Source organism: Coregonus clupeaformis, unplaced genomic scaffold (assembly GCF_020615455.1).
Source record: "Coregonus clupeaformis isolate EN_2021a unplaced genomic scaffold, ASM2061545v1 scaf0010, whole genome shotgun sequence".
NCBI classification, from domain to species: domain Eukaryota; kingdom Metazoa; phylum Chordata; class Actinopteri; order Salmoniformes; family Salmonidae; genus Coregonus; species Coregonus clupeaformis.
In genome coordinates, this window is record NW_025533465.1 from 726,312 (window position 1) to 751,548 (window position 25,237).

General features: G+C 44.0%; 1 protein-coding gene across 3 annotated transcripts in view; it reads right to left on the bottom strand.

Moving 5' to 3' along the window:
* The window catches only part of LOC121551033 (microtubule-associated serine/threonine-protein kinase 1-like), a 68,218-nt gene that overhangs the window by 21,212 nt on the left and 21,769 nt on the right, over positions 1-25,237 (bottom strand). For all 3 annotated transcript variants that reach the window (XM_045212384.1, XM_045212385.1, XM_045212383.1), the window contains exons 3-5: positions 1,230-1,327; positions 1,030-1,105; positions 401-473 (exon numbers count right to left, since the gene is read on the bottom strand). In XM_045212384.1, coding sequence (XP_045068319.1) covers positions 401-473; positions 1,030-1,105; positions 1,230-1,327 — 247 coding nt within the window. The remainder of the gene's footprint in view (positions 1-400; positions 474-1,029; positions 1,106-1,229; positions 1,328-25,237) is intronic.

Consider the following 25,237-nt stretch of genomic DNA (forward strand, 5'->3'; position numbering starts at 1 on the left):
GTTTTCACTCCCAAATGGATCTGTGTCCACCATAGAGATATCCATGATCAGACTCAGTCCAGGGCCTCTGATAAATGAGAAAAACTGAGAGAGAGACCTGAGGGAGGAGAATCAAAGAGAGAAAATGTGGGTAGAGATGAGGTGTGTGCTGGTATGTGTGTGTGTCTATGAGTGTGTGAATGAGAGAGAGAAACTGAAGAAGACCCTGAGGCAATGACAGAGACAGTAAGAGTGTGCCATAGTGTGAGAAAGAGAAAGGGAGACAGAGAAAGTGAAGTAAGTCAGACAAAGGAGAAAGATAAAGTGTAAGAAGGCGCGTTTTGAAGAAAAGACAAAGAGCTTTTTAGGAAAATGCCATTGATGCACGAGATGAGATAAAGCAGGGTCAAATCTGTGATACCGTGGAGCTGGGCGTGTTGGTGCCATATCCAGAGGAGGGCAGAGATGCCAGGGACCATCGTCGACCATCCGCCCTTCAGAGGAGAACAACAATGTACAGTATTAAACATGAGAGCATCAGACTTATGCCCAACATCCACATTCTGTATAACACAACTGATCCACCGTATTGTATTAGTCATAGGAGCCATCCGAAGAGAGAGGGAATAGAGAAGCCGAAGCCTGAGTGGAGTGGCCTGGCCATTGTCTTTCTATGGAGCTGCAGCATGCCGCAGTGACAGACAGGGAGAGGGATTTGATAAATGAGAGCAGTGAGCACAGGAAGCTATTGCTGCTCCTGCCTCTGCTCTTCTAAATCTGACTGACTGACTGACTGACTGGGAAGAGAAGGGATGACTGGATTGGACCTCACATGTGTATGTTGTTGTGTATACATACACACATACACAGACCTCCTGCCCAGGCTTTTTGGCTTCCTCTCACCACTGACTCTGAGAGGTGTGATCATTCTCACTGGGAGGTGCTAGACCTGCATCTAACAGGTATTCACCTCTCCCTCCCTCTCTCTCACACACACACACACACACATACACACGCATGCATACACATACAGTGTCAGGGAGCTGTTACCTTCTGGAGGAGGCGAATGAGAAGTGTGCTGGGGTGCTGGAAGAGAAGTTGCGTGGGCTGTCCAGAGGGCTACTTCCTGGAAACATAAAGGAATGGGAATAGAGAAACAGACAGAGCATGAGAGGGAAGGAGAGGTACTGTAAAATGACGTGTTTACAGTAATATGTTTGTAGTCTGAGAGACTTGGCTGTAGTACGTACCGAGGTGTCCAGGGAGGGGCAGAGGAGAGTGTGGGCGGTGGGGCAGAGTGGGGGAGGTGGTGGTCAGGATCAGACTCTTCCTGTTACTGGTACGACAACTGGAAACACAGAGAAACAGAAATAGAGGGAGTTTTATAAACAATTATGTATTAGTAGGAGACCTTATGTGAAGGTTTAGTGTGGTACATAAAAGAGAGAGTGTTGTTAAAACAGTCAGCTGATTCTAGCCATCCCTTCTGGTTAGTTCTAGTTGGGCAGCTTAGTCTCCCATACAGAGGACCCCCATTTTTGTTAGTGTCTTATTGGTCAAGTTCATGCCAAATACTTATCACCACGTCTCCTTCAGCCTATCAGTGGCCTTGATTCCCGGGACTTCAGTTTCACTTAGTCTATGACCCCAGCACACTGTGTGGTCAGAAACGTGCTTTCCCCAGTTTACCCTCCTGCTGAACTTTTCCTCCTGTGGACTGAATCCCTGTATGTCTGATATTTAATTGTGCATGCAACTAAACGTAAGTGCCTTGAGATCTGTGTCATATTATGTGGAGCTAAGTTTTGTGGTCTATTGTGTATAATTACCGTGTGTTGAGCTTGTTAGCTAGCTCATGCTCCCGCTAGCGTTAGCACTACCGTTAGCAGTTTGCATTGGAATGCATGAGCATTTTAGCATGACTGTTCGCGATTAGCCATTTATTAGCATTGCTCATTCATGGTGCTAGGCTATTTACTATATATATATATATATATATATATATATATATATATTGTGACGTCACGAGAGGCTACACAGCTTTCAGCGGGATTGCTCAAGTAGTGCAAGGAGACCAGGTTCAACCAAAACAAGGATTTTATTAAAGGTCTTGGGAAACTAACGAAAGTATAACACAATTCTGTTCTCTGGTGGCTCTTAAGGGTTAACAGTTCAGGGATGTCTCTTCCACATCCAAAATCATAACTCTCCCTCGCTCAAATAACTTTTCCCCAGTCTTACTGTATTCCACGTTGCAGCTAGTGGCCAACCCAGCAAAACGTCCTTCCAAATGTCCCACACGTATTTCCACAGGTGCATATATCCAAAGGTGAGTATTTCCCAAAGGTAAGTATCTCCAAATCCTTATATTCCTCATGGAAGTGGACGTGCAGCACTCTTGTCCTCCAGAGAGCCCCGCTTGGAGACCGTGTCTCTTCCCTTCAACAAACCTTCAGCTCATCAGCTCCTGATTGGTTTCAGCTGCGCGGGAAGATTGGCCATAGAGGGTTGGAGTTCCCGACCATACCAGCAGATGGAGCCATAGCTGTCTGGGTTTGCAGCCATCTCAGGGGGATGTAACGTCCCTCCAGGACACAGCCTCTCGTGACATCACACATCCCCCTCCTCGGGACCGACGTCCTCGTCGGGGTAAAGGCAGCGAAGAAGGCATCACGCCGGGAGAGGGGCGTCCGCATTGCCGTGGTGCTTGCCAGCCTGCTCTCTCTTCAACTCCTCCACCTCTAGGACCAGGGACTCAGCCTCCTGTTGTCTCTCCTTGAGTTTCTTACTGAACGCATCAGCCTTGGTTTTAGCAGAGTTTAGCTTCTGTTGAGCAGCTTTCAGTTCCTTCTCTCTCTCTGCCTCCGCATTCTTCATCTTGTTCTCCAACACCTTGTACTTCTCCTCTGCCTTCTTCTGGACCTCCTTACTACTGCGCAGGGTCTCCTCACACTCCTCGATGGTCCTGCGCAGCCTCTCCAGCTCCTCCTGTTGCTTAGGGAAGGAGCTCTGTTGGAGTTTAGCCTGGAGGATATCTAACTCTTCTGTCTTCATGTCTAACTGTTGCTTTAACAAACGATACCTCTCAGCGGTCCCCTTCAGACCAGACAGTTCTTTGTCCAGATTCTGTATCTCCGTCTCTGTGTCGGTCTGGGCACCTGCCATCCCTATCAGAGCCCGGGCGGGAGTGAGTAACTCGGAGGATTGCACCGGAGCCTTCCCAGGATGAGTCTTGCCTCTCCGTTTCCGAGGTACTCGGGTTATCCTCTCCTGAGACTCTCTCCAGAGTGGGTAAAAGGCTGGGCAGTCTCGTCCAATTAGGACAGGGACGGGGAGGGAATCAACCACCCCCGCCGTCGTGTGTATGGTTCCCCGTGTGCTGGTCATTGTAAGTTCAGTAATGGGGTATTCTCTGGTGTCCCCATGGACACAGGAAACTGGGAGGACTTTCCCGGGGTCAGACACGTTGGGCCCACCAAATCTTACGCACCAGGGTGGCCCGGCTACCAGAATCCAGTAAGGCCTCCACATCATGGTGATTCACAGTTACCGGGCAGGTGGGGGGGTCGATCTGGGCCACCATCTACGACTCCCAAGAGCGAGGCAAAACGGTGTGTGGGTGCTGAGCTGGAGGACTCCGCAGTGGGCATAGGTTCATCGGCTGGTTTCCCACACTGCCAGGAGATATGTCCCATCTCCCCACACCGGTAACACTGTCGAGTTTCCCCCCTCCTGGTGTACTCTTCTTGGACCCGCCTGGTTTCTGGCTCCCCCTGGAGCCGGGATAAGTCCTGACGTGGCTGGGTTCGAGACCTTGGGGTCCTTTGGACGGGTTCTTCCCATTTGTGGTGGGGCCGCCCTCCTGGGGTCTTTTCGGGAAGCATTCAGCATCTCCGCTGTGGCCTGGTACTTTTCCACAGCTTCCACGGTCAGATCAGCCGTGGTCAAGGCCTGTTGACTGATGAACCGTTTTTGCCTCATAAGGCAGGGCGCGTAGGTAACGATCCACCACAACGGCCTCCACCACCGCCGCTGCTGTATTCCTCTGCGGATCCAGCCATTTCCTTGCGATTCGGACAAGTTCATGCATCTGCGCCCGAGGAGGTTGGTCTGGTTGGAAGGTCCAACTGTGAAAGCGCTGGGCCATACCAAACTTTGTGAGTCCATATCTGCTGAGGATCTCAGACTTCAGGGCATCATAGTCAGTAACCTGGTCAGGGCCCAGGTCCCGGACAGCATTCAGCGATTCCCCGGTTAGAAAGGGGGCTAACAGACCAACCCACTGTTGCTTGGGCCAGGCTTCCCTAGTGGCCGTGGCCTCAAATGCATGCAGGTATGCCTCAATGTCATCGGTAGCTCCCATCTTAGATATAAAGTCACTTGCCTTTATTGGGCGGGTATTTTGGACAACCCTCTGTCTCTGCAACTGCAATTCCTCTGCCTTCAGAAGGTTGGCTTTCTTTTGCTCCTCCAAGAGAGCCACGTTTGCTTGCATCTGGGCTTGCTGGCCAGCAACAAGGGCTTTCAATATGTCCTCCATTTCAGTCGGCGGGGGGAGCCTACGGCCAACTTGGAAAACTGGGTGATCAAACCTTCGGTATCCTCCTCTGACATGCACTATTAACGCTTGAGCGTGCCTGTATTCTCCACCATCTGTGACGTCACGAGAGGCTACACAGCTTTCAGCGGGATTGCTCAAGTAGTGCAAGGAGACCAGGTTCAACCAAAACAAGGATTTTATTAAAGGTCTTGGGAAACTAACGAAAGTATAACACAATTCTGTTCTCTGGTGGCTCTTAAGGGTTAACAGTTCAGGGATGTCTCTTCCACATCCAAAATCATAACTCTCCCTCGCTCAAATAACTTTTCCCCAGTCTTACTGTATTCCACGTTGCAGCTAGTGGCCAACCCAGCAAAACGTCCTTCCAAATGTCCCACACGTATTTCCACAGGTGCATATATCCAAAGGTGAGTATTTCCCCAAAGGTAAGTATCTCCAAATCCTTATATTCCTCATGGAAGTGGACGTGCAGCACTCTTGTCCTCCAGAGAGCCCCCCCTTGGAGACCGTGTCTCTTCCCTTCAACAAACCTTCAGCTCATCAGCTCCTGATTGGTTTCAGCTGCGTGGGAAGATTGGCCATAGAGGGTTGGAGTTCCCGACCATACCAGCAGATGGAGCCATAGCTGTCTGGGTTTGCAGCCATCTCAGGGGGATGTAACGTCCCTCCAGGACACAGCCTCTCGTGACATCACAATATATATATATATATATATATATATATATATATATATATATATATATATATATATATATATATATATACACACACAGTGAGGGAAAAAAGTATTTGATCCCCTGCTGATTTTGTACGTTTGCCCACTGACAAAGAAATGATCAGTCTATAATTTTAATGGTATGTTTATTTGAATAGTGAGAGACAGAATAACAACAAAAAAATCCAGAAAAACTTTATAAAAAAAATGTTATAAATTGATTTGCATTTTAATGAGGGAAATAAGTATTTGACCACCTCTCAATCAGAAAGAGTTCTGGCTCCCAGGTGTCTTTTATACAGGTAACGAGCTGAGATTAGGAGCACACTCTTAAAGGGTTTGTTACCTGTATAAAAGACACCTGTCCACAGAAGCAATCAATCAATCAGATTCCAAACTCTCCACCATGGCCAAGACCAAAGAGCTCTCCAAGGATGTCAGGGACAAGATTGTAGACCTACACAAGGCTAGAATGGGCTACAAGACCACCGCCAAGCAGCTTGGTGAGAAGGTGACAACAGTTGGTGCGATTATTTGCAAATGGAAGAAACACAAAATAACTGTCAATCTCCCTTGGCCTGGGGCTCCATGCAAGATCTCACCTTGTGGAGTTGCAATGATCGTGAGAACGGTGAGGAATCCGCCCAGAACTACACGGGAGGATCTTGTCAATGATCTCAAGGCAGCTGGGACCATAGTCACCAAGAAAACAATTGGTAACACACTACGCCGTGAAGGACTGAAATCCTGCAGCGCCCGCAAGGTCCTCCTGCTCAAGAAAGCACATATACAGTGGGGCAAAAAAGTATTTAGTCAGCCACCAATTGTGCAAGTTCTCCCACTTAAAAAGATGAGAGAGGCCTGTAATTTTCATCATAGGTACACGTCAACTATGACAGACAAATTGAGAAAAAAAAATCCAGAAAATCCCATTGTAGGATTTTTAATGAATTTATTTGCAAATTATGGTGGAAAATAAGTATTTGGTCACCTACAAACAAGCAAGATTTCTGGCTCTCACAGACCTGTAACTTCTTCTTTAAGAGGCTCCTCTGTCCTCCACTCGTTACCTGTATTAATGGCACCTGTTTGAACTTGTTATCAGTATAAAAGACACCTGTCCACTACCTCAAACAGTCACACTCCAAACTTCACAATGGCCAAGACCAAAGAGCTGTCAAAGGACACCAAAAACAAAATTGTAGACCTGCACCAGGCTGGGAAGACTGAATCTGCAACAGGTAAGCAGCTAGGTTTGAAGAAATCAACTGTGGGAGCAATTATTAGGAAATGGAAGACATACAACACCACTGATAATCTCCCTCGATCTGGGGCTCCATGCAAGATCTCACCCCGTGGGGTCAAAATGATCACAAGAACGGTGAGCAAAAATCCCAGAACCACACGGGGGACCTAGTGAATGACCTGCTGAGAGCTGGGACCAAAGTAACAAAGCCAACCATCAGTAACACACTACGCCGCCAGGGACTCAAATCCTGCAGTGCGAGACGTGTCCCCCTGCTTAAGCCAGTACATGTCCAGGCCCGTCTGAAGTGCATTTGGATGATCCAGAAGAGGATTGGGAGAATGTCATATGGTCAGATGAAACCAAAATATAACTTTTTGGTAAAAACTCAACTCGTCATGTTTGGAGGACAAAGAATGCTGAGTTGCATCCAAAGAACACCATACCTACTGTGAAGCATGGGGTTGGAAACATCATGCTTTGGGGCTGTTTTTCTGCAAAGGGACCAGGACGACTGATCCGTGTAAAGGAAAGAATGAATGGGGCCATGTATCGTGAGATTTTGAGTGAAACCCTCCTTCCATCAGCAAGGGCATTGAAGATGAAACGTGGCTGGGTCTTTCAGCATGACAATGATCCCAAACACACCGCCCGGGCAACGAAGGAGTGGCTTCGTAAGAAGCATTTCAAGGTCCTGGAGTGGCCTAGCCAGTCTCCAGATCTCAACCCCATAGAAAATATTTGGAGGGAGTTGAAAGTCTGTGTTGCCCAGCGACAGCCCCAAAACATCACTGCTCTAGAGGAGATCTGCATGGAGGAATGGGCCAAAATACCAGCAACAGTGTGTGAAAACCTTGTGAAGACTTACAGAAAACGTTTGACCTGTGTCATTGCCAACAAAGGGTATATAACAAAGTATTGAGAAACTTTTGTTATTGACCAAATACTTATTTTCCACCATCATATGCCAATAAATTCATTAAAAATCCTACAATGTGATTTTCTGGATTTTTTTTTCTATTTTTGTCTGTCATAGTTGACGTGTACCTATGATGAAAATTACAGGCCTCTCTCATCTTTTTAAGTGGGAGAACTTGCACAATTGGTGGCTGACTAAATACTTTTTTTCCCCACTGTACATGCACGTCTGAAGTTTGCCAATGAACATCTGAATGATTCAGAGGAGAACTGGGTGAAAGTGTTGTGGTCAGATGAGACCAAAATGGAGCTCTTTGGCATCAACTCAACGTGTTTGGAGGAGGAGGAATGCTGCATATGACCCCAAGAACACCATCCCCACCGTCAAACATGGAGGTGGAAACATTATGCTTTGGGGGTGTTTTTCTGCTAAGGGGACAGGACAACTTCACCGCATCAAAGGGACGATGGACAAGGCCATGTACCGTCAAATCTTGGGTGAGAACCTCCTTCCCTCAGCCAGGGCATTGAAAATGGGTCGTGGATGGGTATTCCAGCATGACAATGGCCCAAAACACACGGCCAAGGCAACAAAGGAGTGGCTCAAGAAGAAGCACATTAAGGTCCTGGAGTGGCCTAACCAGTCTCCAGACCTTAATCCCATAGAAAATCTGTGGAGGGAGCTGAAGGTTTGAGTTGCCAAACGTCAGGCTCGAAAACCTTAATGACTTGGAGAAGATCTGCAAAGAGGAGTGGGACAAAATCCCTCCTGAGATGTGTGCAAACCTGGTGGCCAACTACAAGAAACGTCTGACCTCTGACTGCCAACAAGGGTTTTGCCACCAAGTACTAAGTCATGTTTTGCAGAGGGGTCAAATACTTATTTCCCTCATTAAAATGTAAATCAATTTATAACATTTTTGACATGCTTTTTTCTGGATTTTTGTTGTTGTTATTCTGTCTCTCACTGTTCAAATAAACCTACCATTAAAATTATAGACTGATCATGTCTTTGTCAGTGGGCAAACATACAAAATCAGCAGGGGATCAAATACTTTTTTCCCTCACTGTATATCACTCATGCTCATTGTAATTATATTATGTATACATTCCAACATTACTGTAATGTTTACTTGAGCACATTTGCCTGAGTTTCATGTGTACAAGTGCAATAGGCTGTTTAGTCTATTGCCATGTGACTAGGCTTTATGCCTGCTGTAGTGTATAGCCCTTGCTGTTATATACTTACCTGTGCTAGCTTATACAGCCATGTCATTCATATTATAGCAGTGCTATAGCCTGAGTTTTCTTTCTCCTCTTTCCTTTCAGGACCATGTAGTTAATGTCAGTTCTCACTAGACATGATTCTCAGTTATCTGAACCATGAGCGGTCAGATGTGTGTGATGTGTGTGTGAATATGGACATCTTCTTCCATTAAACTCTCCATAACTTGGACATCCGCCTCATCCTTGTTCTGACGGACATTCTGGAGTGGTTGCTACCGGCCTTAAGCCAGCACCTAAGATTTCTTACTACATTCATGGTCCTTCGATTCTCTACAACCCTACCCCTATTTTCCAAGTGTGTTACTGCAAGTATTTGTGTGTTTGTCTGTGGTTTAGTGTGTTCAAGTGTGTTGACACGTGCGTATGCAGGTCTCACTGCAGGAGGACCAAGGCGATAAAGAAAATTCCTTTGCCATCAATCCCCAGCCGTCTCCTCTCATGCAAGATAAGGGTGTAGAGTAGGGAGGAGGGGGAGAGAGAGAGCGAGAGGGTGAATGGGTAGACAACAGGATCCTTTCAAATCCATGGGAGAACCTCAACCCTAATTGGAAACTCCACTCCACACACTCTCCGCCATGTCCTGCTACACATGATGACTGAGTCACACACAGATGTTCTCAGTAATGGCACGAGGCCTCTTAAATGACACTAATAGCCCACAGATCAGATCCATTTGAAACACACTCAGAAAGCTCCATCACCAGTCCTCTTTAGTACTGTATGCACTGCTAGTCAGTCACTGTGGCTTGGCTTTACTGTCCAGGAAAGGAGGAGAGACGCTGCGTTCATATGCTAGTCGGAAATAGGAGACTCGAAAATGTCCAACTTGCGGATTTGTTGAATGCGGCATGTGTATAACTACAACCAGTTAGCAAGTCGGAAATGTCAGAGTTTCCTACAGTAGTTCTGTCTAGCACGTGAATGCGGGAAGAGTCCTGCTGTTTTTCCACATCCTACCTCTGTCACACAGAGCATGGCTGTTGTTGCCAGCAAGGCAGGGAGACCCACAAGCTCTGGGGGCCCATGCGCCTGTCATCGATGTCTATTTATTTTAAATTTAATAAATAATTTTGACAGTAACCCTCCAAAGTGTCATTCATAAACCTTTTAAATTTCCATATGTACTAAGTCTTGTTTTCTTGGCTTTTAGGAATGTGACCAAAAAAGTGCCTCAAGCCTTGATAAATACAACATTTCACTGACTGAAAGTAAAGGGATATCAGTGAACTAATTCCGTGGTCAAGGCTACGACGGCGCCAGTGCAATGAGTGGAGCTTACTTGCGTGTTTAAAAGTGCATATCAGACTGGGAGCCTAATGGTTCTTAGGTAGGCCTAGCTCTTTATGTGTTTTAGTTTAGAAAACGATCTCTCCACAGAAGCGACAGTTACAGGGTTGGTCAAAATAGCTTTTTACGCTGCTGCTACTCTGTTAATTATTTATGCATAGTCACTTTAACTCTACCCACATGTACATATTACTTCAACTACCTCAACTAGCCGGTGCCCCCGCACATTGACTCTGCACCGGTACCCCCCTGTATATATAGCCTCCCTACTGTTATTTTATTTTACTTCTGCTCTTTTTTTCTCAACACTTTTTTGTTGTTTTATTTTACTTTTTTATTAAAAATAAATGCACTGTTGGTTAAGGGCTGTAAGTAAGCATTTCACTGTAATGTCTGCACCTGTTGTATTCGGCGCATGTGGCCAATAAAATTTAATTTAATTTGATTACCCTAGCAACATCCGGGAAACTGGGTAGAAGGGAATGGTGCTTAAAATACAGCAGTTCTGCAACATCTTTAATTGAGCCTCTCCTTCTGCTTCAACACTTTATGGAAAGAGATGGGTGGGCATATAACGCGAAGGTTGCGAGTTTGAATCTCATCACGGACAACTTTATCATTTTAGCTAATTAGCAACTTTTCAACTACTTGCTACTTTGCAACTACTTAGCATGTTCACTAACCCTTCCCCTAACCCTAAACCTAACCTTAACCCTTTAACCTAACTCCTAAACTTAACCATAAACTTAACCATAACCCCTTACCCTAACCCCTAGCCTAGCTAACGTTATCCACCTAGCTAGAATTCGTAACATATCATACGTTTTGAAAATTCATAACATATAATACGAATTGTAATTTGTAACATATCACACTAAATGTCGCAGGTTTATGTACAGAATAATACGAAATGCTCTTAGACCAGGTTGAGAGAAGCAGCAAGGAGCTCTTCAGGAGACTAGGGGAGTCTCTCAAGTTGGATTTAATTTACCTTGAATATTGCAGCCCATTTGTGTAAGGTATTAGCCAGACAACCTGTTGAGTTCAACAATAAATAGTGGCTGAATTTATCCTCAAGCCAACTACTTTTTTCCTCATTGTTTGATGTGTAATTTTTATAAAACATTTTGAAATAGCAGCTAAATAGGTAAGCTATATAGCTTTAGATAGAAGGCTATACTGCATAATGAAACAATCCGTAGTAAGCTAGTGTTTTGAGGGTGGACTGACTGGATTTTTTGGATTTTTTATTTTGGGCATAGACTGGTTTTATGCACAACAACTTTCTATCCAAGCTAGGAGAATGTCATGCAGTTTCAGGTAGGTGATACAGGACAGTTGTATATTCAAAAACATACAGTTGAAGTCGGAAGTTTACATACACTCAGGTTGGAGTCATTAAAACTTGTTTTTCAACCACTCCACACATTTCTTGTTAACAAACTATAGTTTTGGCAAGTCGGTTAGGACATCTACTTTGTGCATGACACAAGTAATTTTTCCAACAATTGTTTACAGACAGATTATTTCACTTATAATTCACTGTATCACAATTCCAGTGGGTCAGAAGTTTACATACACTAAGTTGACTGTGCCTTTTTAAACAGCTTGGAAAATTCCAGAAAATGATGTCATGGCTTTAGAAGCTTCTGTCAATTGGAGGTGTACCTGTGGATGTATTTCAACGCCTACCTTCAAACTCAGTGCCTCTTTGCTTGACATCATGGGAAAATCAAAAGAAATCAGCCAAGACCTCAGAAAAAGAATGGTAGACCTCCACAAGTCTGGTTCATCCTTGGGAGCAATTTCCAAACACCTGAAGGTACCACATTCATCAGTACAAACAATAGTACGCAAGTATAAACACCATGGGACCACGCAGCCGTCCTACCGCTCAGGAAGGATACGCGTTCTGTCTCCTAGAGATGAACGTACTTTGGTGCGAAAAGTGCAAATCAATCCCAGAACAACAGCAAAGGACCTTGTGAAGATGCTGGAGGAAACAGGTACAAAAGTATCTATATCCACAGTAAAACAAGTCCTATATCGACATAACCTGAAAGGCCGCTCAGCAAGGAAGAAGCCACTGCTCCAAAACCGCCATAAAAAGCCAGACTACGGTTTGCAACTGCACGTGGGGACAAAGATCGTACTTTTTTCAGAAATGTCCTCTGGTCTGATGAAACAAAAATAGAACTGTTTGGCCATAATGACCATCGTTATGTTTGGAGGAAAAAGGTGGTGGCTTGCAAGCCGAAGAACACCATCCCAACCGTGAAGCACGGGGTTGGCAGCATCATGCTGTGGAGGTGCTTTGCTGCAGGAGGGACTGGTGCACTTCACAAAATAGATGGCATCATGAGGAAGGAAAATTATGTGGATATATTGAAGCAACATCTCAAGACATCAGTCAGGAAGTTAAAGCTTGGTCGCAAATAGGTCTTCCAAATGGACAATGACCCCAAGCATACTTCCAATGTTGTGGCAAAATGGCTTAAGGACAACAAAGTCAAGGTATTGGAGTGGCCAACACAAAGTCCTGACCTCAATCCTATAGACAATTTGTGGGCAGAACTGAAGAAGCGTGTGCGAGCAAGGAGGCCTACAAACCTGACTCAGTTACACCAGCTCTGTCAGGAGGAATGGGCCAAAATTCACCCAACTTATTGTGGGAAGCTTGTGGAAGGCTACCTGAAACGTTTGACCCAAGTTAAACAATTTAAAGGCAATGCTACCAAATACTAATTGAGTGTATGTAAACTTCTGACCCACTGGGAATGTGATGAAAAAAATAAAAGCTGAAATAAATCACTCTCTACTATTATTCTGACATTTCACATTCTTAAAATAAAGTGGTGATCCTAACTGACCTAAGGCAGGGAATTTTTACTAGGATTAAATGTCAGGAATTGTGAAAAACTGAGTTTAAATGTATTTGGCTAACGTGTATGAAACTTCCGACTTCAACTGTATATTGGTAGCTGATTAATACGCTGTTGCATAAACATTTTATTTTACAATCGGCAATGTTTGAATTAATTACATTATTGCCGCCAGCCAGCAGTCTAAATAAATGGCAGCATTGCGACACCTTCATGAAATGTTAGGATTAACATTAGGAAATGATGACCAAATAGGCCTACCACTAAACATTTATCCATTAGCTAAAGCTCTAGGCTACATGCCTTGGCACCACAGAAAGCCTATCATCGATTAGATGTCGCAACTTCAGCACCATGGACAGTGATCAGTAGTCTATACTTTGTGAGTGGCTGTCTGGTTAATGCATTCTATTTATTTTTATTTTAGGGAAGGGAGGGCGAACTCCTACCTTGCGGGGGTCTAGAGAAGCTGCGTTACACCAGTGGCACAGATAGGGGGGTCTACCTGTGCCAGAGCACCTTCCCCTTTGCCCTCCCACTCCTCAAGTGCCGTTTTGGGTATTGTTTTTGTCATTGTTGTTCTGAACCCACTGGGGTTTCCATATGTTTGATGTGTTTGATATCGTTCCATTTATTCCATTCCAGCCATTACAATGAGCCTGTCCTCCTATATCTCATCCCACCAGCCTCCTCTGGTAGCAAGCCAAGCTGCATAACATTTGAGTAACACTTGATAACACGTGATTTACATAATCATCAATATTCGGTCTGGTGGTTGACTGTCACCGTGACATGCCAATTGCTAACTCAACCACAAGCCGATGTGGATGACCAGTTGCAATTCCCACTCTTGCTTCCCTCCCGCTGGGCCGCAGCATAGAGGCAGCAGTTGTTTATGGCCACCCGGACTATTTACATTGACACCCCCTCCCCCTTTGTTTTTACACTGCTGCTACTCGCTGTTTATCTATGCATAGTCACTTTACCCCTACCTACATGTACAAATTACGTCTGTACTGGTATCCCCTGTATATAGCCTCGTTATTGTTATTTTATTGTGTTTTATTGTGTTACTACTTACTTGTATTTCTTGAACTGCATTGTTGGTTAAGGGCTTGTAAGTAAGAATTTCACAGTATTCGGCGCATTTGACAAATAAAATTTGATTTGATTTGTTTCCCACACCTGTGTGAAGCTAGCCACAATAAGGATTAGCCACAATAGTGGAATTTGCACTTTGCCTTCAGAATTAAAGTCCCCAATTAAAACTGACCAAAACGGATACAAATAGTGGAATAATGCCATATTTGGACTAGATATTAATGCTCAAGGTTGGAATGTTGTTATATAACTTAAAAATAAGTACAATAATTAATTTAATTTGACAATAAACAGAAAAGTTATTTGGGGGAATACATACAGTGGGGAGAACAAGTATTTGATACACTGCCGATTTTTCAGGTTTTCCTACTTACAAAGCATGTAGAGGTCTGTAATTTTTATCATAGGTACACTTCAACTGTGAGAGACGGAATCTAAAACAAAAATCCAGAAAATCACATTGTATGATTTTTAAGTAATTAATTTGCATTTTATTGCATGACAAAGTATTTGATACATCAGAAAAGCAGAACTTAATATTTGGTACAGAAACCTTTTTTTGCAATTACAGAGATCATATGTTTCCTGTAGGTCTTGACAAGGTTTGCACACACTGCAGCAGGGATTTTGGCCCCTCCTCCATACAGACCTTCTCCAGATCCTTCAGGTTTCGGGGCTGTCGCTAGGCAATACGGACTTTCAGCTCCCTCCAAAGATTTTCTATTGGGTTCAGGTCTGATGACTGGCTAGGCCACTCCAGGACCTTGAGATGCTTCTTACGGAGCCACTCCTTAGTCGCCCTGGCTGTGTGTTTCGGGTCGTTGTCATGCTGGAAGACCCAGCCACAACCCATCTTCAATGCTTTTACTGAGGGAAGGAGGTTGTTGGCCAAGATCTCGCGATACATGGCCCCATCCATCCTCCCCTCAATACGGTGCAGTCGTCCTGTCGCCTTTGCAGAAAAGCATCCCCAAAGAATGATGTTTGCACCGCCATGCTTCACGGTTGGGATGGTGTTCTTGGGGTTATACTCATCCTTCTTCTTCCTCCAAACACGGCGAGTGGAGTTTAGACCAAAAAGCTCTATTTATGTCTCATCAGACCACATGACCTTCTCCCATTCCTCCTCTGGATCATCCAGATGGTCATTGGCAAACTTCAGACGGGCCTGGACATGCGCTGGCTTGAGCAGGGGGACCTTGCGTGCGCTGCAGGATTTTAATCCATGACGGCGTAGTGTGTTACTAATGGTTTTCTTTGAGACTGTGGTCCCAGCTCTCTTCAGGTCATTGACCAGGTCCTGCCGTGTAGTTCTGGGCTGATCCCTCACCTTCCTCATGATCATTGATGCCCCACGAGGTGAGATCTTGCATGGAGCCCCAGACCGAGGGTGATTGACCGTCATCTTGAACTTCTTCCATTTTCTAATAATTGCGCCAACAGTTGTTGCCTTCTCACCAAGCTGCTTGCCTATTGTCCTGTAGCCCATCCCAGCCTTGTGCAGGTCTACAATTTTATCCCTGATGTCCTTACACAGCTCTCTGGTCTTGGCCATTGTGGAGAGGTTGGAGTGTGTTTGATTGAGTGTGTGGACAGGTGTCTTTTATACAGGTAACGAGTTCAAACAGGTGCAGTTAATACAGGTAATGAGTGGAGCACAGGAGGGCTTCTTAAAGAAAAACTAACAGGTCTGTGAGAGCCGGAATTCTTACTGGTTGGTAGGTGATCAAATACTTATGTCATGCAATAAAATGCAAATTAATTATTTAAAAATCATACAATGTGATTTTCTGGATTTTTGTTTTAGATTCCGTCTCCCACCGTTGAAGTGTACCTATGATAAAAATGACAGACCTCTACATGCTTTGTAAGTAGGAAAACCTGCAAAATCGGCAGTGTATCAAATACTTGTTCTCCCCACTGTATATGCACATGTACAGCCTTACCTATAGTGTGTGCACCCATGAAATGGGGTATCAGCCTACTCAGTAACACTCATAAATTACAATTACAAAGAGTTTACACAAATATTAGAGTCTTAGCTCTTATTGCAGGACTTTGACTGTGGGAAATCACCTCCCTAGTCAACCTACTATGTGTATTGGACATTCATATTGGACTGTACAGCCTTACCTATAGAGTGCGCACCCATGAAATGGGGTATCAGCCTACTCAGTGACACCCACAGAACACAACTATGTCTCGGGTCGGGTCTCGGGTATTCGGGTTATGTGTGGACCCGAGAAAAATTATAATCCCCACTCAACTATCGCTGCGCGGCATACATCATCAATTTAAGGCACCAGGCGTGTCCGTACAGCCTCTCCCAGCACACACATAAACAGACCCCCCCTCCCCTACCACCACACACACACTTTCGTTGACGTTGTTTGCGAGGAGTGTTGTTCTGTCTGAATAAATGCAGAGTCACTGGGACTAATACGCTGTTTGCTGAGTCTTGACGTGAGCTGACTGTAAGATCACCCAGTCGGACAGACACAGAGGCAGACGCAGAGACAAACCCCTCTATCCCACTGGGACACAGTGACAGAGTGCTGCTAGCAACCAATCACAGACAGTCTAGTCAGGCTGCATCTTTGGCCCGTAGGTAATGCTAATGATTAGCATGACTCTGCAACAAATCTGTTGAATCAACCCCTGTGTTTGCTCTATCTGCTTGTTTCAGTTGTGAAGGTTGTACTCCTGTGCTTGTGGTTATTACTGAAAATGTTGATAGAGTTGATCACAAAAACAGCTGTTAGCCTAAACCCAAATATCCCCAACCACTAACCAGAGTGAGGAGTACATTCATTTTTGTTTTCTATTACCTACATTTCATGCATGATATCCTATAAAATACGATCTGTCGTCAAGCTTATAGTTATGGTCATTTATGCCAATACTAGAGATATGTGCAAATCCAATCTGATCTGTTGTGGCTTTTCAACTTTTCCCAGCTAGATCAATTAGGTCAATGGCTGTTGCTCTAAAGCTAAATACCAACAAACTCTCTCTTTTTCCGGTCTCGACCCTTTAGCCTTTGGTACTGATGGATGCCTCTGTAATCCTAATTTGTTGCCCTCATACCCAGCACTGGGCCTCTCCAGATTCAATCCTAATTCGAGGGAGAGGCTTTGGAGACGTATTAACTAACGCTTCATTTCACTGCAGATGATGGTGGGACCAGAAAGCGACGGCGAGCACATTAAACACAACACTGTTTCACTTGGCTTTCATCACATTCGTGGTTAATTGTTTCTTCAGCGACTGGGGCTATTGAAGGAGTGCAGGGTGCTCTGAGGCGTCAGTGAGAAACCCAGAGTACAAAGAGCCTCACTGGCTGAGATTATACTTCTGTGGCTCTCAGACTAGCAGGGTAAATGCACTTTCAATGCAGTGGGAAATCAATAGGGCTAAGTGTTCACACAAACATGTCCACACACACACAAAGGCACGCATGCAAACGTACACAATTTAAGATGCACTACATGGCCAAAAGGATGTTGACACCCCTTCAAAGGAGTAGATTCGGCTATTTCATCCACATCCGTTGCTGACAGGTGTATAGAATCGAGCACACAGCCATGCAATCTCCATAGACAAACATTGGCAGTAGAATGGCCCATTCTGAAGAGCACAGTGACTTTCAACGTCGCACCATCATAGGATGCCACCTTTCCAACAAGTCAGTTATCTAGCCGGAGTACAGCTAGCGTCCATCCTCCTGAGTACATTGACTTCAATACAAATCCTAGGAGGCTCGTGGTTCTCACCCCCTTCCATAGACTTACACAGTAATTATGACAACTTCAGGAGGATGTCCTCCAACCTATCAGAGCTCTTGCAGCATGAACTGACATGTTGTCCACCCAATTAAAGGATCAGAGAATTAATCTAGTACTGAAAGCATAAGCTACAGCTAGCTAGCACTGCAGAGCATAAAATGTGGTGAGCAGTTGACTCAAAGAGCGAGAAAGACAATAGTTGAACAGTTCTCAACAAATTAATTTCTTCCTAAATGAAGAAGAAGGAAGAGAGAAATTGTCACGACTCCTCCCGTTGCTCCCCTCCAGCGCTCTGATTCGCCGGTCTACTAAGCCACCGGTCTGAGCGCACCAACTCGGCAAACACAGGAATGGAAACCCAACGCACCCTAATCACCTCCAGCGCACCTGCACCTCATCATCTCATCACCACCACTATATAGCCCTGGACTGTTCGTTCATTGTTCTGTGTAATTGTTAGCGTCGTGTCGTTTACTCGCTCTTTGTTATTCTATTTTGTTGCATTACAACCTGTAATTTAAATGGATTTTTATTTGGATTTCATGTAATGGACATACACAAAATAGTCCAAATTGGTGAAGTGAAATGAACAAATCACTTGTTTCAAAAAATTATACAAAATAAATAACGGAAAAGTGGTGTGTGCATATGTTTTCACCCCTTTGCTATGAAGCCCCTAAATAAGATCTGGTGCAACCAATTACCTTCAGAAGTCACATAATTAGTTAAATAAAGTCCACCTGTGTGCAATCTAAGTGTCACATGATCTGTCACATGATCTCAGTATATAAGGCCCCAGAGCCTGCAACACCACTAAGCAAGGGGCACCATGAAGACCAAGGAGCTCTCCAAACAGGTCAGGGACAAAGTTGTGGAGAAGTACAGATCAGGGTTAGGTTATAAAAAAATATCAGAAACTTTGAACATCCCACGGAGCACCATTAAATCCATTATTAAAAAATGGAAAGAATATGGCACCACAACAAACCTGCCAAGAGAGGGCCGCCCACCAAAACTCACGGACCAGGCATTAATCAGAGAGGACATTAATCAGCGAGGCAACAAAGAGACCAAAGATAACCCTGAAGGAGCTGCAAAGCTCCACAGCAGAGATTGGAGTATCTGTCCATAGGACCATTTTAAGCCGTACACTCCACAGAGCTGGGCTTTACGGAAGAGTGGCCAGAAAAAAGCCATTGCTTCAAGAAAAGAATAAGCAAACACGTTTGGTGTTCGCCAAAAGGCATGTGGGAGACTCCCCAAACATATGGAAGAAGGTACTCTGGTCAGATGAGACTAAGATTTAGCTTTTGGCCATCAAGGAAAACGCTATGTCTGGCGCAAACCCAACACCTCTCATCACACCGAGAACACCATCCCCACAGTGAAGCATGGTGGTGGCAGAATCATGCTGTGGCTATGTTTTTCCATCGGCAGGGACTGGGAAACTGGTCAGAATTGAAGGAATGATGGATGGCGCTAAATACAGGGAAATCCTTGAGGGAAACCTGTTTCAGTCTTCCAGAGATTTGAGACTGGGATGGAGGTTCACCTTCCAGCAGGACAATGACCCTAAGCATACTGCTAAAGCAACACTCGAGTGGTTTAAGGGGAAACATTTAAATGTCTTGGAATGGCCTAGTCAAAGCCCAGACCTCAATCCAATTGAGAATCTGTGGTATGACTTAAAGATTGCTGTACACCAGTGGAACCCATCCAACTTGAAGGAGCTGGAGAAGTTTTGACTTGAAGAATGGGCAAAAATCCCAGTGGCTAGATGTGCCAAGCATATAGAGACATACCCCAAGAGACTTGCAGCTGACTTGCAGCTGCAAAAGGTGGCTCTACAAAGTATTGATTTTGGGGGGGGTGAATAGTTATGCACGCTCAAGTTTTCTATTTTTCTGTCTTATTTCTTGTTTGTTTCACAAAAAAAATATTTTGCATCTTCAAAGTGGTATGTTGTGTAAATCAAATAAATGATATAAACGCCCCAAAAAATCCATTTTAATTCCAGGTTGTAAGGCAACAAAATAGGAAAAATGCCAAGGGGGGTGAATACTTTTGCAAGCCACTGTACATTTTTTTTCAGTTTCATTTACTTAGCTAGCAAATGCAGCTAGCTAGTTTAGCCTACTGAAACACCCTGCTCAAACAGAGTGATGCTATGTTAGCTAGCTGGCTATGACTATCCAGCACAACACTGGAACTCTTCCAAGTCAAGGTAAGCTTTTGGTTTTACTAATTTATTGCTACTGGGGCCCGCCGGTGTAACTGCTTACTGAAACGTTACTGCATGATTGTAGTGGGTTTACTAACGCATTAGTTCTATTAGCTATGCTGACTATGACGTTACTTTAGCTAATATGGTGACAACGATGTAGGCTGTGTGTAGCGGTTTGGCTTGGAAAGGTTTTTTCGTCTGGTCACATACAGCTGATGTGTTGTGCATTGAAGTCCACAAGCGAAGGGAAGAGGTGAAAGGAGGAGAGCGCATAACGTAGATGCGAGAAGTAATAGAACGTGGCTGCTATGAAACTGTGAACTGTGTTTACGCGTGATCTGGGGTGTATTCATTCCGCCGATTCTGTTAAAATGTTTCTTAAACAGAAGCAAACGGAACAAAACAGGGATAAACATACCTGAATTTATCCAATAGAAACTCTTGTTTGCAACTGTTGGACTAATGATTACACCCACTATCAGCTAGATGCAGGCAAGAGTGTGCAAGTGCAAGGCAGTATTGAATGTCACTGTCTGTCACATACAGTTTTTTTACAATCACTTTGGCACTAATTTCAGAACCTTGACGTAATTTTTCAAAACTCTAGACACAAAACTCACAACCAATGATCAAAATGCACATTTTTCAAAACTCTAACACTTTTTTTCAATTGCTTGGATACAATACACATAAAACTAAGATCATTTGTTCATTTAACAAAAATCACCTGTTCTATATGACACAACTTAACATCAAAGTACTACTATTTCAAAAGGCAATTCACACATTACATTTCAGATCAGTGTCTATTCATTTCATTACAATTATCCAACTATCAATTGATACAACTGCTCAAAATGATAAGTAACTGTTGCATTACTCTTAATGCATAGTTGTATGGAAACAGACAAACAATATTCCATGTTTAGATCATGAAAGTTTCAAGATAACGAGATTCATTGTCACCAATTAGCGTGGAGCATGAACCAATTAGACTACATTATCTATGGATGTAATATTTCATCATCATTCTTTATCAGACACCGTTTCTATGGTCCCATGTACCACCTTTTCAGACTATTTACAGTATTGACAGTACTGCACTGTATGGATGAAGGCCCTTGTAATTGCTTGTCCAATTCTGCCAACTTGTTACTTATTGAGTTCACGTTATGGAACGAGTATATAAAGAATTGATTGGGATCCACTTGCAACAATATAGCGATACATACTGTAACATGGAGCCGGCAGGTGATCCAGGTCACAATAGAGGAAGACGTGTTGGTCAAAGGAATGGCAGGGGACAAGCACCCCTTCTGAGAGGTGGTCGTGGGCCTCGTTTGAGAGGTGTGGGGGAACGTGGTAGAGGACAAGGCCACGGACCAAGACAGCGGCAGCAACAGCAAAGAGTGTCCAATGAAATCCGAGCAAGCATGGTTTCATGCCCATGCACAATTTACCACCCTGTATTTACCCCCATACTCTCCTTTCCTTAACCCGATTGAGGAATTTTTCTCCACATGGAGATGGAAGGTTTATGATGGGCGCCCTCATGAACAAGTCACTTTTCTCCAGGCCATGGATGACACATGCAATGACATCACGGCAGACCAGTGTCAGGCCTGGATTCGCCATGCCTGAAGGTTTTTTCCAAGATGTTTGGCTAATGAAAACATCCATTGTGATGTAGATGAGAACCTGTGGCCAAATCCACAAGACAGAGTTGATGAAAATGTAGAAGTACAGTAATCACTCCTATGTTTTGCTTTTTACAGTACAAGCAAGCAAGTTGAGGAACACTGCATTTGATGTTTTACAGTACTGTATCGTTTTTCATCAACATATTTCAGATTTTGTTCAATGATTCCACTGTGTCTGTAGTATTCTCTCTACTACAGCAGTACTTTTACAGGGATGTATTTACATGTAGTACCATAATGAAACATGTATCACCTATTTTGTACTACAATATTTAATGATTGTACGAACAATGACACAGTGAAACTATCGGTTGCTTGTGTGTGGGTGATCTAAATTAAAGTTTCATTGGTATTTCACAATACATTTGTTTTTTGAACCAATGATTGTGCAAGTGCAAGATTTCTTTAAAGATATGAATGCACAATGCAATGTTTTGAACATTGGACACCCTGTGTTACAAGTGATGACCGTTTTGAGTTTTGTGTCTAGAGTTTAGAAAAATGACATCAAGGTTCTGAAATTAGTGCCAAAGTGATTGTAAAAAACTGTAAAATGTGTCTCTCAACCTGTGTGCACCTACGTTGTAAACTTTCATTCATAGGCTATTTTGTAGCAACCTCATGATGGGTATAGGGAAAATTGTAGTATCATGTAGTAGCCTAAACCTATCGCTGTTACATTTAACTGGGTGAAGGAATATGAATGACAGTCATCCAATATGCTGTAATAGAAATAAGATTTAGATTTGAGATTTTAGTAATTTAGCAGACGCTCTTATCCAGAGCGACTTACAGGTAGTGAGTGCATACATTTTTCATAAGGCCATGCTCATGAAAGAAGTAACAGCACTGACCGCCACTGGTGTGGAAGAACTTGATTGGCCTGCACAGAGCCCTGACCTCAACCCCATCAAACACCTTTGGGATGAATTGGAACGCCGACTGCAAGCCAGGCCTAATCACCCAACATCAGTGCCCGACCTCACTAATGCTCTTGTGGCTGAATGGAAGTCCCCACAGCAATGTTCCAACATCTAGTGGAAAGCCTTCCCAGAAGAGTAGAGGCTGTTATAGCAGCAAATGGGGGACCAACTCCATATTGATGCCCATGATTTTGGAATGATATGCTCTACGAGCAGGTGTCCACATACTTTTGGTACATTAATACCCATGCACAGTGTTTGTACTCTGCTAGCAACGGCCAGTCAGTACACCCCCTTACCCATTATTTTAAAGGGAAATTAGTGTTGGTGTAATGGCTTTATAATTTAGGACCAGTCCCCCAAGGCCCCGGGGCCCAGGCCCATTCTCTGGTTGCTCATTCAGGGTCACAGGGCAGACAGGACATCGGGGAGATGTGGCTGTTTGTTTCAACCCCAGTGACTAAGGCTGGACTGAACCGGCTGACTCCACACAACCTCCCAGCTGACAGGCTGCTCACTGCCTGGGTCCTCTCACTGAAGGGGAGGGAGGGAGGGAGGAAAGAGATGGGTGGACAAGAGCTGAGATTGGTAGAGGAGAGGAGGGGAAAGATGGATAGAGGGTATCGGGACCAATGGGTGGAGAAGGGGAGATATTAGTAGAGGAAAGGAGGGGAGAGAGATATAGGTGGAAGAGGAGACTACTGGGTACAGGAGAGGTGGGAAGGAGGGAGAGGAGAGAGTTAGTTGAGAGGAGAGAGCACTGAGTGGTGGGCTCAGATCACATGGTGGCTTGTTGCTACGCAATGTGCAGCAGGGGAGACACAGATAAGAGTTGAGAGAGGGTGACTGGGGACAGTTCACAGACCGTGTGAGATGAAAAGAAAATGACAAAGGAAAAGCGATAATGTGAAAGAGAGAAAGAACAAAATACAGTGAATGTATGATGTGGGTGCAAAAATCATTCTAAACAATTGTGTAAACAATTGCTACAATAGTACCAAAGATTTTTGTAACTAACCCAAGATAGACCACAGCCTGTCGTTTCCATTGTGAGCAAATTAAGCATAGTGGGCAGAACAAGCAAAGAGGTGGGCAGACCCAAGCACGAGCTAGCGAGATCCTATTGGCGCATTCTAGCATGTATTTGCATTTTTTCGTTAGGGAACGCCTACTCTGTGAATAACGCGTGTGCAATAACGTGTGTGCCCTTGCACTCCTTCTAAGGGACTGTACATTATTTATAGTGAGGGATACCTGAAGAAAATCAGACCCCTCTGAAATGAAAATGGATGGCCCTCCCTTCAGTAAAATATATTTTTAACCGACCCTACCTGAACGCTTGAAAAAAAAAACAAGTGACCCTCCCCTATACCCAAAATAATAATTAAAACATGAAGTGGATAGCAGAGAACATGCCTACCGTTTACCTTCACTCCTAGGAGAGACCAGAGCCTTTCGATATGCAGTTTTAGAAACTGTCCTCCATTTTGTAAGCATTAGCCTACATGACAAAGTACATTTTTACATTTACGTCATTTAGCAGACGCTCTTATCCAGAGCGATTTACAGGAGCAATTAGGGTTAAGTGCCTTGCTCAAGGGCACAGACAGATTTTTCACCTAGTCTGCTCGGGATTAGAACCAGCGACCTTTCGGTTACTGGCACAACGCTCTTAACCACTAAGCTACCTGATTCACATTCCACAAGGGTAGGGGTGAAAATATCTCCATTATAATAAAAGCACTGCATGAATAGATCATCTTATTAGTGGTCAGAGAAAAAATTGCCTTTTATAAATGCATTTCATGCAATTCTACATTAGTTTACATGACTGGAGACAAGCAGAATCTTTTAACACCGCAACAGCGCATGACAACTAATGAGCGCATGCTGCAGAACCAGAGAGGTTTTGATTTCTATACAGCCTATTGTTAAAAAATAGGATATTCTAAGTTTGGAACAGTGCTAAAGTTATCTATCAACTGTATAAATTGAGCGCAACAGAACCAGTTACAACTGAAGTATCTGATCAATGAATCAGATCAATCAATGAATTCGAGAAAAAGCCATTAATTTTCATTACTAGGTGAAAAATCTGTCTGTGCCCTTGAGCAAGGCACTTAACCCTAATTGCTCCTGTAAGTCGCTCTGGATAAGAGTGTCTGCTAAATGACTAAAATGTACTTCCCAAGCAAAGTACATATTTTGTCTCCTCGGCTATAGAATGATGTAGCGCAGCCTCTGAATGCCATAGAGACAAACCAAAGATGTCCCTTTAGCATCGGAGTCACGTCTTTCCTCTGCATTTTATAGCTTGCTTCTAGCATAAAGCACTGCGGACTAAGGCGTAGACACAGATCGCTTTATATAATCATTTATAAACATTTATCTAAACCTAATGTAGGCCCAGTGGCATCTTGGTGGGGCAAACGCATTTATTTTTTATTTTTATGCATGCCAGCAAAGCCACAATACAACACTAAACAATACATTAATTGCACTATAACGGTGACAAACAGTGCCTACAAACTGTTAGGGCCTACATAAAGCTGTCCCAACAGCAGAGCTTTCTTTTCAGCACCATGGAGTGAATCTTTACCACTGCTACACCTGGCTATCAGCGGAGCCT